The following is a 14,647-nucleotide window of genomic DNA, read 5'->3' on the forward strand; positions in this document are numbered from 1 at the left end:
GGATCTGCACTGTGGGGAGTTGGGGCAACAAAGGGGCCATGGCTAGCACCCTACCCCATGTTGATTAAAATCGTTCTTCATTTTAAATATTGTATTTTTCCCTGTTTTTTATGCACTACAAATAAAATATGTGCAGTGTGCAAAGGAATTTGTTCATATTTTTTTCAAACTATAGTCCGGTCCCCAACAGTATCTGAGGGGCAGTGAACCAGCCCCCTGTTTAAAAAGTTTGAGGACCCCTGCTCTAGCATACATGCTGAAGGGGAAATGGAAGTTGCCAGAAATCAAAACTACATGGTGGAATTAGCGAGAAAAATTTCACCCATTTACATCCTCGAGAAAACACCTCCCACAGGAACCTGCTTCTGCACTGCTTTTCACAACTGAGGTTCTGCTTTATGTTCTGCCATCTTCAGAGATGCACTTGGTGGAAAGTGGGCCTTTGCAATATGATATAGGGCCTCCTGAGCAACAACTAGGGTTGCCAAACTTCCATGGCTAACCTGAAATCTCCATGTTTGCCTGCCAGCTACCAGGAGCAAGGGGAAGGTTTCAATCTGCAGATGGGTGAAAGTACCTTTAAAAAAAACTTTATTGTGAAGACTGTGTTGCAAGTTTCAACCCAACCCAATTTGCTGGCTGCAAATTATTGCAGACTCTCTAGGGGGTCTTCCTCTTCCTCTTCCACTTCTCTGTTCCCAATTAACTTCCATCTCCGGGACTCATAGGTTGGAGGAAGTGCAGAGGAAGAAAAAGTACTGCGCTGGGCTCAAGTGGAAGTTATGCATGAACATGAGTACCTGGTGCGAGATGTAAGGAGATGGAGAAGTGAGCAGAGCACATGAATTTGATTTGAACTGAGTTTATAATGAATTGATTTTAGAATGCTGTATTATTTTACTGTTGCTAGCCACTCTGAACCCGGCTTCAGCTGGGGAGAGCAAGATATAAATAAAATTATTATTATTATTATTATTATTATTATGAAGAGCAGCAGCAAGAGCTAAGCCTTGCTATCTCTGCTTCCCGTAGCAAAACCTGGATGGCCATATTTTATTCTTGAGCGAGTCTGAAGAGGTAAAAACAAAAATTGACCAAGGAAGAATGGAGTGCTGAGAGGCAAGATATGATATGATGCTGACCAATACTAAACTACCAATTGCCCACTAAGTGGACCCATACAAAGGAGATAGTGAGTATTCAGGGATAATGTCAGCTCAAAAGTGTGTTGTGGGGATTGGTCTGTGTAATAGCTGATGGGAGCAGAAAGCCCAAACAGCTTCCAGCTGACATCGGGTACTGGTTCTTCATCTCTCTGGCCTAAAAAGCAAAGCCATGAACAGCTGGCAGTGGAACAAGTAAGTTGTCACTAGGCCAAACTCTTAACATGAACGTTTTCAGTGTTTCTTAAGGAATTAGTACCCAGTACAAGTCTTGCAAAGGGACCTGGAATGCAGAAACAGGATGGAAAACAAGAGCTAGAAGGCAATGTGCTGGGAAAGCTTTGTATTTCAGTTAGTTTATTATAAGGTTTCCTTTCATTGTGTTCAGAGAAAATCCTCATTTCCCCCACTTCATTCACTGCTTAAACCTCACAGAAACCTCCTCTTAGGCAAAGAGGAGGCAACACTGTGGAAAGCCTATTCCCAAAGAGAAGCAGAATTTGTTTGGGTTTATACTGAGACCCAAATGCCCCTTCCAGGACCTTCTTATTCCCCAGCCCATTCATCATAGAAAGCACAACACAGCTGGCATCCAAGGTAGGTCATGGTTGCTGTCATTTCTCCTCCCCACCCAACACACACACATACCACACCACAGCAACCACCTCTTTTGCTCGTCTGTCCCCACAAAAAGTGCCTTTTTCCTCCATCTTCCTCCTGCCTGCTGCATCCTCCCTACTGTTCTCACTCACTTCTGCTCCCACCATCGTCTCCAATCTGGGGCCATTCTCGCCCATCAGTGGCATATTAAAAAAATGGTCAAACTTAAGGCATCAAGGTGGCAGCTGAGAGTACTTGTGCCACTGCCATTGTTTTGGTGGTTTCGTTCTTGTGGTTTGCTTTATATTCTGTGGTTTATATTATACAGTAGAACCTCAGCTTACAGTTACCCTCAGGTAATGTAAACTTCGGGTTGTGAAAGCAGCAAACCCGGAAGTGTTTTTCCGGGTTTCGCCACTTGTGCATGCACAGAAGCGCTCTACATGCCACGTGCATGCACAGAACAGGCACCTCTGGTTGCTGAAACCTCAGGATCCAGCTGGAGCTCTGGAACAGATCCCATCCACAACCAGAGGTACCACTGTAGTGATTGCAATGTGTGTGTTTTTTAATGCTATTGTGAGCTGTTTTGAGCTCAGCATTTGCTGTTAGAAAAGCGGAATACAAATACTGTATTTAATCAACTCAATGCAACTCCCGCCATTTATCTTCAATCCAGGAAAGGCTTCCCATCTTACATTAATGTGTCAGGCTGATGTTAAAAGCATGTTCTTTTAAAATGCAAATTTTCCATCAGCTTCATGCAGGGCTGTTTTCAGCCAGAACTCACTGGAACTCAGTTTTGGCCCCTCTCAGGTGGGCACCATTGCCATTATAAGAAAACAAGGGAGACATTTATGGTGAGTTCCAGCACTTCTTTTTCTAGAAAAATAGCACTGACTCCATGTATGGAATAAGTTTAATGGAGAAGGATTATCCATATATTGTTAGGCATGTTTCAGATAACAGCTACTGATAGGATCCGCGGAAAACTGGGGATGCCATGTTGGTTAAGATTTGTTTGAGTCTAAAGGCGATGGGCTGAGAAGGAAGGGTCTGATTTGAGGAGGAAAGGGAGGGGCCAAAAGGCGCGGGGACCGAGTCCTGTGCCTAAGGGCCCCCAGAAAACTGGAAACAGCCCAGGCATTATCTAGCAGGTGGCTTTGTGAATTAGCATAATGACTTCCAGTTAGCATATAGGGGAAAGCTGTAAATAAAACTTATTGCAAAAATCAGTAAATTGCCTCAGGTTACAACCGCTGTAATGTCATGTGGTAGCAGAAATGCTCCTGGCACTGCTGATGTACCTATAACTAATGTCAAATATTAGGTCCATGGTCAAGCCCCAGGGCTGTTCTCGTTCCTACAGGGTGTACTTCTACTTGGGCTCAACTCCTACTGGGGCTGTGACACTACTTTGAAGTGCCAGCCTGCCACCTTGAGAGCACCACAATCCCCCTCTTGTTCATGCACTCAAAAAACAACAACCCAAGTCATGCTGAGCGATTTATTCCAGGCAGCTAAAGCCACCCCGCCCCATGCTGACTGCTGAAAACACCTCTCCAAGTTTTATTGCATAATAGCAATACCCTAAAGCAACTCAGCTATCTTCTGTGACATACCATACTTTTCTGTCTATAATGCGCCCCCATGTATAAGAGAACACCCACTTCTTAGCATGATTTTTAAAGGAAAAAAATAGTCTTATACATGGGAAAGTATGGTAGTTCTTATTACGCAAACACTTTCTTTTGCCAGAGGAAGAAATGCATTGTTTTGCATTGGTTTTCTTATGCTACCATGAAAACCAGGAACTTGGTTGCTAAGTGAGCCTTAATCAAGAGCTGTGCCCCACTAGGCAGCAGTGATATGGCATGGAAAAATTTCCACTTTTAGAAAGACATTGTTTCATGACATTAATTACGAACATTATTAAAGACTACAATACAAGTCAAACAGAGCAACTGAAATTATTACACTTGGCTAAACCATAGTTTAGCATTAGAAGACAAGGCAAAGTGGTTAGGACTTCCGGGTTAGCGCGATCGGCTAATGGCGGATTCCCTCCGAGCTCCGGAGGGAATCGGCTCTGCTGCAGACGGGTCTCATCGCGACGGCGACGCGGGGACCCTTAGAAACCGCAGGCGCGGAAGCCTGCGGACTTGGTGACTCGGTGGGCACCTCAAGCGCCCCGCCGACCCACGAAGAGCCTTTTTAAAGGCTACGGAGAGGGTACGGAGAGTGGCGTGGTGCTGTGAGTAGACCGCTACTGCAGTGGAGCGAAGCCGCGAGCCATGGCCGGAGAGCGCTGACTTTTTTCCCTGAAATTTGGACTTGAAATAACCCGTGAGTAGAATGGAATTTGGACTCTAAAATTTTTACCTTTAAATTTGGTACGACCGGGGGATGTGCTAAAGGGAAGTCCGCACCCCCTCTATTTACAAAAGATTTAAAGCAAGGATCGGAGAACTAAGGTGGAGAGATCTTTTTTTTTTTTTTGGTACGAGTTAAAAGACATTAATTCCACGAATTTGACAGAAGAAGATTTGTGCTGGAGAGTAAGAGTTGAACTTTAGAAGCTTTTGTCTAACCCCCACCCCCCCGACCCGGGAGTGCCCCTGTGTGTGAGCTGGAGGAAAAGGAACAAGGAGTTTGACAGCTGTCAAAGGAGCTGTCAAACGGGCAGTTAAAGTTAAAAATTTTTATTGTTTAACATCTCTCTGGACTAAATTTGCTATATTTGAATTAAAGTGCTTGGGAACAAAGTAGTTACAAATAACAAAGCAACAGATTGTTGGGAAAGGACTATTAAGTAACTAGAATCCCCCTAGGGGAAACTTTGAAACATTACAATGGCTACAGATGGAAAATTACAGGCAGAGATAGAAAGAATGTTTCTTCTCGTGGGAATACTGCAAGAGCAAAGCATGGCTATGAACAAACAATTTATAACCTTGAACTCTAAAACAAGCAACCCTGCTGAATGCATAAAGGATCTGACTGAAACAAAATCTGCAGCTGAACCAGAGGAGACTTTTTTGGAACTGGAGGAGAGGGAAGAAGGAGTTAAGAAACTACAGGAGAGTACCAATCTGAAGCCTACACTGCTAGAACATAAAGAAGAAGATCTTGGGATTACCAATCTGCGAAAGATGCGAAAGTGGAAAGAGGAAGCCCATGGAACACTTGGAATACTGGAACTTAAAAGAAACAAGAAATATGATTGGGGCTTCCTCTTTGAGTATGGGAGATCAGTTGGCTTGTTGCAGCAGCTGTTACCAAGTATTTTGGATGGAAGAAAATCTGATGAGACTGTGCCAGAGCTCCTTCGAGAACTGAGGACCAACAAAGAGGGCTACCAACAAAACCGGCAGAGAGAGACTGACGGAGATTTGAAGGCCTCTGATGTGAGGAATCCAGGCTAAGAACTGTTTTGTGGACATTTATTTTGGGAAGGGACAGAAACCGGGGTAGGGAGGGAGAGGAGAACAGAATTTTAAAACTTTTATGACTTTTGTGTTTGGCTATTATGACCTACATTCAATATAAAAAGGGGAAAATTCGTGGAAGGGAATTTGGGTCGACCTTAGAAAAGGACTTAATATTTATAAGAAAATTGGACAAGTAAAATTTGGCCAAGTAATAAGAATTAATTTTAAAAATAACAATAATATGTTAAAGAAGAGAGATAAGAACCTGCTGAGCTAATTATTGGATTTGGGATGTATGAAGGGGGGTGGGGGGAAGTCAGGGAGTGGGGTTAAGAAAGTAAGGTTCTGAAATTATACATGTTTTGTTTTTGTTTTCATCTGTGTGTGCTTCCACTGGCAGAAGCTGGCTTTAGGACACAAAATGGGACATTCTGCTGGCAAGGCTTCCAAGAATCAGCAGGATCCAAAGTATTCCCTTCCCAATGGCTCAAGTATTGAATTGATGGACTTCCTGTTTCCGGCGGTGGGAAATGGCGGACTCCCACACGATCGGACTCCAGCCGTTTCAATAATTCAGGGCTGATATGGGGGTAATTAGCCCTGGCAGCCTCCCCAGGGCAGTGGAGGACTGTCTCGATGACCCACGGTTTGCCCCACGGCAGGGGCACTGGGTCACGGAGCAAGGGACGTACTGACACTCCTGCAATTCCACCCCATAGCTGGACGCATCTGTTTGGGAAAATATAAAGATTTGAAAAACAAACAGACACACTCTGAACTGACGAAGCTGGGGGGAAACCTGCAGTATGTACCGTCTCTGGTGTAAAAGACTGAACTTCAAAGAGATCCTCACTCCCCACCTCCACTCCAGTTAGGCCTGTGCTGGATTTGATCTGTATTTACTTTCTACACAAACTAATATTTTCCACATATTTCAACTCAACAGCATTTTCCTATTGGAAAAACTTTTTAGAGTTTCTGCACAGCAGGTAGAATTAATATGACGTATGTGCTTTGTTTTGTTGCCTAAATGTAAATCAAATAAACACACTGAATCAATAGCCATTAATTTTGGGCAGCAGGAAATAATTGTGGAAAACGTTTCAAAAATTTCCAGGAAACCCACATCATTACCACTCAGCTGCGTTTCCAATCCTCCTGCCCCCGTCTCTGATCCTGTGCCTTTTAAAGAGCAACCTGATATGGAGAAATAAATCAGGTGACTTTTTCTTGGCATGGAGATACAGTGGTACCTCGGGTTACAGACACTTCAGGTTACAGACTCTGCTAACCCAGAAATAATACCTTGGGTTAAGAACTTTGCTTCAGGATGAGAACAGAAATCGTATAGTGGCAGCGGGAGGCCTCACTAGCTAAAGTGGTACCTCAGGTTAAGAACAGTTTCTGGTTAAGAGCGGACCTCCAGAACGAATTAAGTTCTTAACCCGAGGTACCACTGTAAACCACAGTTCTGGTACCCCTTGGCCACTGCTGCTGGAGGTGGTCAAGCTAAAGGAGAGGTCGCTTGGCTGGGTAACAGAGGCCTCCACTGCAACCAAGAAAAGCAAGGGTGGCTGAAAAGTTACCTCCAACAGTGTTCTGGCTGGCAATGGCTAGTGAAGGGCCCCAAAACAGCAGAACATAGGGGTGGGCAGAGCTGGCTGGCCGTGGTTCTTCTGGATCTGGTCATTTTACCAGATAGGAACCCAATTCAGGCCCCTTAGCTACCCCAGATGACTGTGCTGGACAGCAGTCAGACCAGAGTCTGGTGATGTAGTACCTCAGAACTCCACCAGAGAGCTGGGGGGGGGGTGGAGCCAGTACTTTGGAAGGTAAAATAAAAGGAGCAGTTTCTGAGAGAGTGTTCAGACAGGGAGATGGTTAAGTAGTGGGGTGGGAGAGTTGAAAATAATGCCAATACATTTCACATCTGGCAACCAATGCTCTAGCTCCATTTGAGCAGAAATTTGATATGCTTTCTAACCAAATATCAGATATTTCTAAAACAGCAAATAATGCACACAATCTTGCTCTAACCAACCAGTCTGAGATCCAGCTCTTACAAATGACTGAAGATTTTTAGTTATGAAGCTGGAGGAACAATCAGACGGGAAAGGTTGGGGGAGGGGAATCATCTAAGAGGCCTACTAGAGATCCAGAAAGTGGGGATGTGGTTCAGTTCATTATTGACTGGATACTCTCCCTGAATTTAAACATACCACTGTCCCCCAATGACACAGAAAGAGCTGACTGGGTTCCAAGAGGCAAAAGCAGAACGGGGGAAACCCTGAGAGATCTAGAAATTCACTTTGAACATTATAGGCTCATTCATTTTTCAAAGCACTACTGAAGCTTAGAAACCTAAGATACAGCAAAGCCACCATTGAAATATTCCAGGGCATCAGCCAAGCCACACTGGGATGGTGGAAGGCTCTTCGACCTTATACATCAGCTCTAAAAGAAGCAGACATAGTCCAGCACAAACCAGAACCTGGGTGATAACTAGCAGGCTGACAACATTCTCAAAGAGCTCCAGCTCCAAGACTTTCCTCAACGCCTCTCCCCAGTTTAAGCACACAAGAGTACCCCTTCAGCCTGGACAACCAAAAAAGGCATAAAGAAATAAGACAACTCTGAACAGAAGAAAGAAATTGTTTTGCTTCCTTATGCATGAAAAGGATCTGGACTCCACTCTAACAAGCATAACATAGTTACAGATAGGTAGACGTGTTGGTCTGCCATAGTCAAAACAAAATAAAAAAATTCCTTCCAGTAGCAACCGAAAGCTCATACCAAGAACTAACTTAGTTGGTCTTTAAGGTGCTACTGGAAGGAATTTTTTTATTTTGTTTTAAGCATAACATAATAATTACAACTGCATATCAATACTTATCCAAATTGTTATCCTAAATTATCTATACTTTCTGTTATTTTACAAGTGTGGTTAAAATCCTGAAAATGTGTTAACCTGCTTGCAGTGGTTTCATAAATAAATTATAAACTTTCCCCATTCTTTTTTAAGGTTCTTGTCTTCTTGATTTCTGAGCTTCCCAGTTAATTTTGCCATTTCGGCATAGTCCATCATCTTGATTTGCTATTCTTCTCTGGTCAGGATTGTCTCTTCCTTCCATCTCTGGGCTAGTAGTATCCGTGCAGCTGTTGTCACATACATAAACAAACTTTTCTGGTCTTTTGGAATCTTGGTACCTATAATTCCTAATAAGAAAGCTTCTGGTTTATTAACAAAAGTTATTTTAAACATTTTTTTCATTTCATTATATATCATCTCCCAGAATTTTTTTATTACATGTCCACCAAAAATGATAAAAGGTACCTTCTTTTTCTTTACATTTCCAGCATATTTGTGCTCGTTCTATACATTTTTGCTAAGTTAACAGAGGTCAAATACCACCAGTACATCATTTTCATATAGTTTTCTTTCAATGAACAACATGCCATAAATTTCAAATCTGTTTTCCATAGCCTCTCCCAGTCTATCATTTGTATATTATGTCCCAAGTATTTCGCCCAGTGTATCATCACTGATTTAACCAGTTTGTCTTTTGTATGCCATTCCAGGAGCAAATTATACATTTTCAACAATAATTTTGTATTATTTTCTAAGACATCTTTCTGAAATCTTGATAACTCATAACTAAAACCTTTCTGTCTCAGAAATATCATTTAATTGATGAAACTGTGACCAATTTGTTACCAGTTCTCTTATCTTCAAAGTCTTTTAATTTTACCTGATTTTCTACTTCGGTTAACAGCTCTCTATATTTTGCAGCCTAAATTTGCTGTATTGTACCCAAAGTCTAAACGTATTTAGTCTTCATCAAGAAGAGAACAATATGGAATGCCCCAAAGTCCAATCCTTCTGGATATCAGTGCTGCAGGAAATTCCCAAAATAACAAAACAAGTAATAGAAGCAACTCCAGAACTAGCCCTATTAAATATCTTCCACAAGTAAGCCACACCGCAATCAACTAAATACAGCCAACCAATCTTGGAAATGCTAACCTCTCACAATATCAATAAAAATAAATAAATATACAAACAGAAAACCTACCCATGTGATGCTGACACAACCCCCCCCCCCCACATTAAGAATATGTAGAATGAAAGAACAACATCCCCATCTCTCTCCCCCACTCCCGTTTTCCCCAACTGCAAGATGTCTATGACAAAAAATGTCTCTCACCAAACATAAATGAACTGTGAAAAAGAATATGAATTGAAAGTAGAGACAATATATGTACCATTCCTTGTTTACCTGTTTGCTCTGTAATTAATAATAATAATAATAATAATAATACCCTGCTCATCTGGCTGGGTTTCTCCAGCAACTCTGGGCTGCTCCCAACAGAATATTAATAATAATAATAAAGTGATAAAACACCAAACATTAAAAACATGAGAACATTATTTCTAGCAGAAAGAATTTGTTTTGGAGGCAAGTCAATACTACTCTTCTTTAAAATACATTCCACCTCAGGGACATGACTAAGAAAGTCACAAGGCAGCAGGGAGCATAACATGTAAATATTCAACACATGGATAGAAGCATAAATCTGACAATCTTTAGTTTAATTTTGGGACACAATCACTTTCAGATTACTGATTTCAGACTCCCCACAATAAGGGTTACAGCCAGACTAGTTTCCCCTGCCCCATCAACTGAAAGTTGGTGACTGGGAGACAAAACTCTAGGAAGCAGTAACAATACACAGTGTAGGTTAAGTTGCAATAATAAAATAATAATAATAATTTATTATTTATACCCCGCCCATCTGGCTGAGTTTCCCCAGCCACTCTGGGCGGCTACTGCCACTGCAGTCATTAACTGAGATCATGCAATAAAACTGAACAACAGCCATATTGAGTCAGACCAAAGACTCTTTATCCCAGTAATGTCTTCACACAGGGCCCAGCCAGATGCCTATGGAGAACCCACAAGCAGACAGGACCACAACAGCAGTCTCCTGCTCCGCAGCAATTGGTATTCATGAAGAGTAGCCACTGGAAGCATTACATGCCATCAACTTGCCTAATCTCATTTTAAAGGTTTCCAAGCTGGCAACCATCACTACATCTTGTGATACTGTACCTCATAGCTTAACTATGATGTGCTGTATGAAGTAGTACTTCCTTTTGTCTGTCCTAGACTGCACAAATTCAGACTGCAAATCAGTTTTAAATGCTCCCCCATTCAAACCTATAGAGAACTAACACATTAGGGCAAAGGGTAAGTTATAAACCTTCCTGACATCTAGTTTTCTATGTGAATAAAGTCTTTTTTGTGTGTGTACAGGGAAGCATTCAACAATAGCCCCCTTGAAATTCCAAGTGATGCAGGCCAGGAACATCTGTTTGTGGAGACTATCTGCATCAACCTATTCAGATACAGATACAAAAATGAGAACAGAAATGTGACATAAAACCTGGAAACCAATGCAAGTTTGCACTGTGGAAACCTGGAGGCTTGTCAACTATAATATTTAATGAAGTACAGTTATTCAGCCCACATTCCCTTGGATAAATTGTGGTAGTCACTGTTCACTATACCTATGAAGTATACCACAAAGTTTGAAGTAGTTCTTACATCAACAGTGGCATAATGACTATCTTTTTGTTTTTACGGACCAGGTTTATGCCATGGTAACTATTATCAGGCTGATTGATTGAAAAGCTTATCGTGAAAGCAGCTATTGCAGAGAGGAGCCGTTGTTTTAGTAATCGCATGAAAGCAGAAACCTCAGCAGGAAGTGCTGTTTACGCAATAAGCCCCCTGCTTGAAAACGGGCACCTCAGTTGACTTGGGTGAATAAACTGCACACCCATAAACTTTTAACATCCATGAGAACAGGCTCCTGGGTCATGCTTAAATGGTTTATTGTTTAAAGAACTGAGCAGAGGGTTACTTTAAAAGAAAAAAGTGTATCTCCCATCATGGGAAGACATACACATGGAGCAAAGTCATCACAATGCTATGTTCAGTGATCATGCACATGTGAACGGACTATGCAAATTAAAATCTGCAGTTCCCTTAGTTTGCAGCAGCTAAAGTAAGATCTTTCAAAACCTATAAAAAACAATGAGACCAATTTCTCCCCACACTTGTATTTTTTATTTTATTATTATTTTGCTTTGATACCAAAATATATTTTCACATATGATACTGAAGACACTTTTGTCCTTCTCCTGGGCTATTTGGGTACACATATGAACACTGTGAATGTGGGATAAACAAACTGAAAAGGACGTTTTAAAATCAAATGCACATTCTAGCTAATGCAGATTACTGTATTAGATTCAAATAGGTAATGTACGGAATGCAACAAAAAACGGTATCAGCATTTACTTACAACAGTAAGTAAATAGCTTAGCCATCAGTACTGCAGCAGCAGCGGGAAAATAAGAAATGACAGTCTCGTGCGTGTTTACTGGGAAGTAAGCAGCGAAGCTTACTTCCGGCAAGCATTCATAGGCTCAGGTGTGCAAGGGTAAGCGCTTTAATCTCACTGATCCCTGGCAAAATTGAGCACATTGCTTAAGGCTGCGATCCTATGTAACCCACTTCACTTAGAGGTAAGTCTCACTGAACTCAACAGGGCAGACGTGGATAAAACTGCACTGCAACCCCTTTCCCACGGATACAAATGCGTCTTAAAATTGCTGTTTCTTTTGGCTAGATCGCCGCCGCTCTCACTTTCAGCTGGGCCAGCGCGCGGTTACGGCTGCACGCAGCGAAGTTGCCCGAAGTTTAAGAGACCCGGCTTCTTAAAATAATTTCCTACGTTTTTTCTCTTCCTCTCTTTACGCCGCGCAATAGCAGAAGCTTCAGTGCTAGGGTTGCGGCCGCTGCCCATTCCTCTCCAACTGTTGCTTCTGGTGCCTTACAACTTTGGTGTCCTTTTTCTCTCAAAGTCAAAGAAGGCTGAACAGCGGTAGCTCCCCAGGAAATCGAAAGTAAACGAGGACTGCAAGAAGCGCACAGGGAAGGTCTTCTAAAAGCAAGGCGCTGGTAACCAAAGGCGCGCGCACCCGCACCCGCGCATCCCTCCGCCGAGACGGGATCCTCCCGTCCACACAATCCTTACCCCAGAGTGCTGATGAAGCCGTTCACCGAGCCCTCGGCGTAGAGGGAGACGATATCCCCGATGTACAGAAAGCTAGACATTTTGTCAGACATCTTGTCTCATCTTCGACGAGTTCTTCGACGCGTTTTCTTGCCTACCAAAACTCCTTTATTAAAAAAATACCTTGCAAAAAAGTGTTCGGGCAAACCAGCGGGGCGGTCAATTTGCAAATGAGTTCTTTGCCCACCCAGCCAGCCACGAACAGCGCCAGCTGGTGGCGATCCGTGCCTCCAAGGAGATGTTGCAGCTCGGGGCGGGGGGAACCCCAGACCCAGCAGCCCCCTTAACTCCTGGGGTTGCTCCTGAGCTGCCACTTTCCACAAAAGGCTCCCTCTTTTTGCGCTTATCTCCAAAAGCGCAGGAAACGTGGTCCCTGCAACAGCAGTTGCAGCCTTGCTCGTCAGACCCGCCTCTTCCTTCTCCTTTTCGCCTCTTCGTTTAACTCCTTGTCTTCTTTTAACTCTTTTAATCCACGCTTCTTCCTGCGCCTCTTCTTCCTGCACCTTGCCACCGCTTCTCTTCTCGTCAGCCCTGCTCCAGCGCCCTGATTTCTCCAGGTTTTTCTGCCTAAACTGAAACTCTTGCAAAAAATAAAGAAATAAAAAAACCCCAAGAGCTGGTTCCCATAGAGTCAGCTGAGGATAGGCTCTCGGCGTTGTCCCAACCAATCGCAAGAGCCGACTGCGCTGTGGGGCGGAGCTCAGGGAAGGTAAAAGAGGAGGGGGAGCGGAATGCCCCAAGGTGTGTTCTCTGCTGAGCAATCTCTCTCTCTTTTTTAAAATAATATTTATTCAAATTTTAAAGGTTACAAAAAGAATCAAAAAAGAAAAGAAAACAGTACATAAAAGCAAATCACATCCAGGAAAAAGTAAAAGAGCGAAAACAGAAAAAAAAGTTAAAAATACATACAGTCAAAAAGTCAAAAAGAAAAAAGAACAAGTCAAACCTTTACATATTTTCCTTTCTTTAACTTATTTCCTTGACTTCCTCACACCTCCCCTCTTTATATTCTAGTTCAGATAGGTATTTCAGCAAATCCTTCATCTTGTTTTTATCCTAATAATTTATCTTAATATCCTGTAATTTTTCATTCTCTATTTCACCAATTATCCATCCATTTTTACTTTATTTAATCTTATTTCTCATTAAAACTGATATATTTGAACTTATTCTCTTAAGACGTTTCCCCCTAGGGTTATAAAAATTTCATTCCACGATTTTTCCATTTTTCATTAAAAAATTTTTTTAAAAAATCTCAATATATACATTTTAAATTCCCAATTTTCTTCCACTGTCTCCCCTCCCCGGTCTCGGCCCCTACCAACAGTTCCATCAACCTCCAACAGTCCATCAACCTGGAGATCTTAAATCCGAGGCTCTTAACTCTTATTCATGTCCCGTTTGCCAATCTTCTTGATAATCTTTGGTATTAAAAAACAGTTCTCAGAGGGGCTCCAACCCAACGATGATCATATTCTTTCTTAGCAAGTCTGCCAGATTTCCATAATTAAAGGTAGGGCCCATAAAGTATTCCAAGCCTTGCTTCACACTTCTTCCAAGTCCAAAGGCCCCAAATACTCCAATCTCCTCCTGGCTCAAATTCATATCCCAAAAGTCATTTGATCCCCACATAAGGTGATCTCTCGACCTTTCATTTTCCAAATCTAGCCAGGCTCCCATCTCCAAAACCTGGCTTCTCTTAATTACTGTCATATAAGGCCTCAACTTATAATCCTCCATTTGCCTCTGTAGGGTTAAGGCTCCCCCTTGCTTCACTTTCACAACAACTCTCTCCTTCTCTGGTTCTTCAATGTGTTCCATTGAAAAGGATTCCTGTGCCGGATTCTTGTCAACTTCTTTGCTGATGCCCACTTTTGTTCCCAAAATATCAACGCTGGTAGCCATGGCATCTATCTGTTCATGCAGCTTTCCCAGCAGATAAAATGTCCTATTCAGTACAGACACTACTTCCTTCTCAACAGACATCCTTAAAGTGTTCAAGGTCAAAGCAGGTTTCTCAGGGCCTTTATTTTTAAAACCAATTTCCCAGCTGCATTCTTGTAACAATGTCCCAAAACTCCCTCTAGAGGGAAACAGTCTCCATTTATCAATCCTTCCAGCACAGTCCCAAAAGTCCCAAAGGTAAATTAGTAACAATTCCAATTAACTTTCCTTCTTTTTAAGCGCAGAAGCGGACAATGGAAACAAAGTCTATCTTTTGTATCTTGACAGCTAGCTGTCAAATTTATCTATTCACCGTCGATGGGCTCCTCGCGGACCGCTCCCAGGTTTAGAGACGTGGCGCTTCAA

At 42.4% G+C, this 14,647-nt stretch overlaps 1 protein-coding gene across 7 annotated transcripts in view; it reads right to left on the reverse strand.

The window, feature by feature from the left end:
- ITPR2 (inositol 1,4,5-trisphosphate receptor type 2) overlaps positions 1 to 13,031 on the reverse strand; it is a 292,662-nt gene extending 279,631 nt beyond the window's left edge. For 2 of the 7 annotated variants that reach the window (XM_079993291.1, XM_079993290.1), the window contains exon 1: positions 12,299 to 13,029. In XM_079993291.1, coding sequence (XP_079849417.1) covers positions 12,299 to 12,390 — 92 coding nt within the window. In that variant the 5' untranslated portion in view covers positions 12,391 to 13,029. Of the gene's footprint in view, positions 1 to 12,298 lie in introns of all 7 variants that reach the window. The other 5 variants (XM_079993289.1, XM_079993288.1, XM_079993294.1 and 2 more) reach the window with 4 other exon arrangements.
- Positions 13,032 to 14,647: the final 1,616 nt, after the last annotated feature.

The sequence above is a fragment of the Podarcis cretensis genome (assembly GCF_951804945.1).
Source record: "Podarcis cretensis genome assembly, chromosome: 10".
NCBI lineage: Eukaryota > Metazoa > Chordata > Lepidosauria > Squamata > Lacertidae > Podarcis > Podarcis cretensis.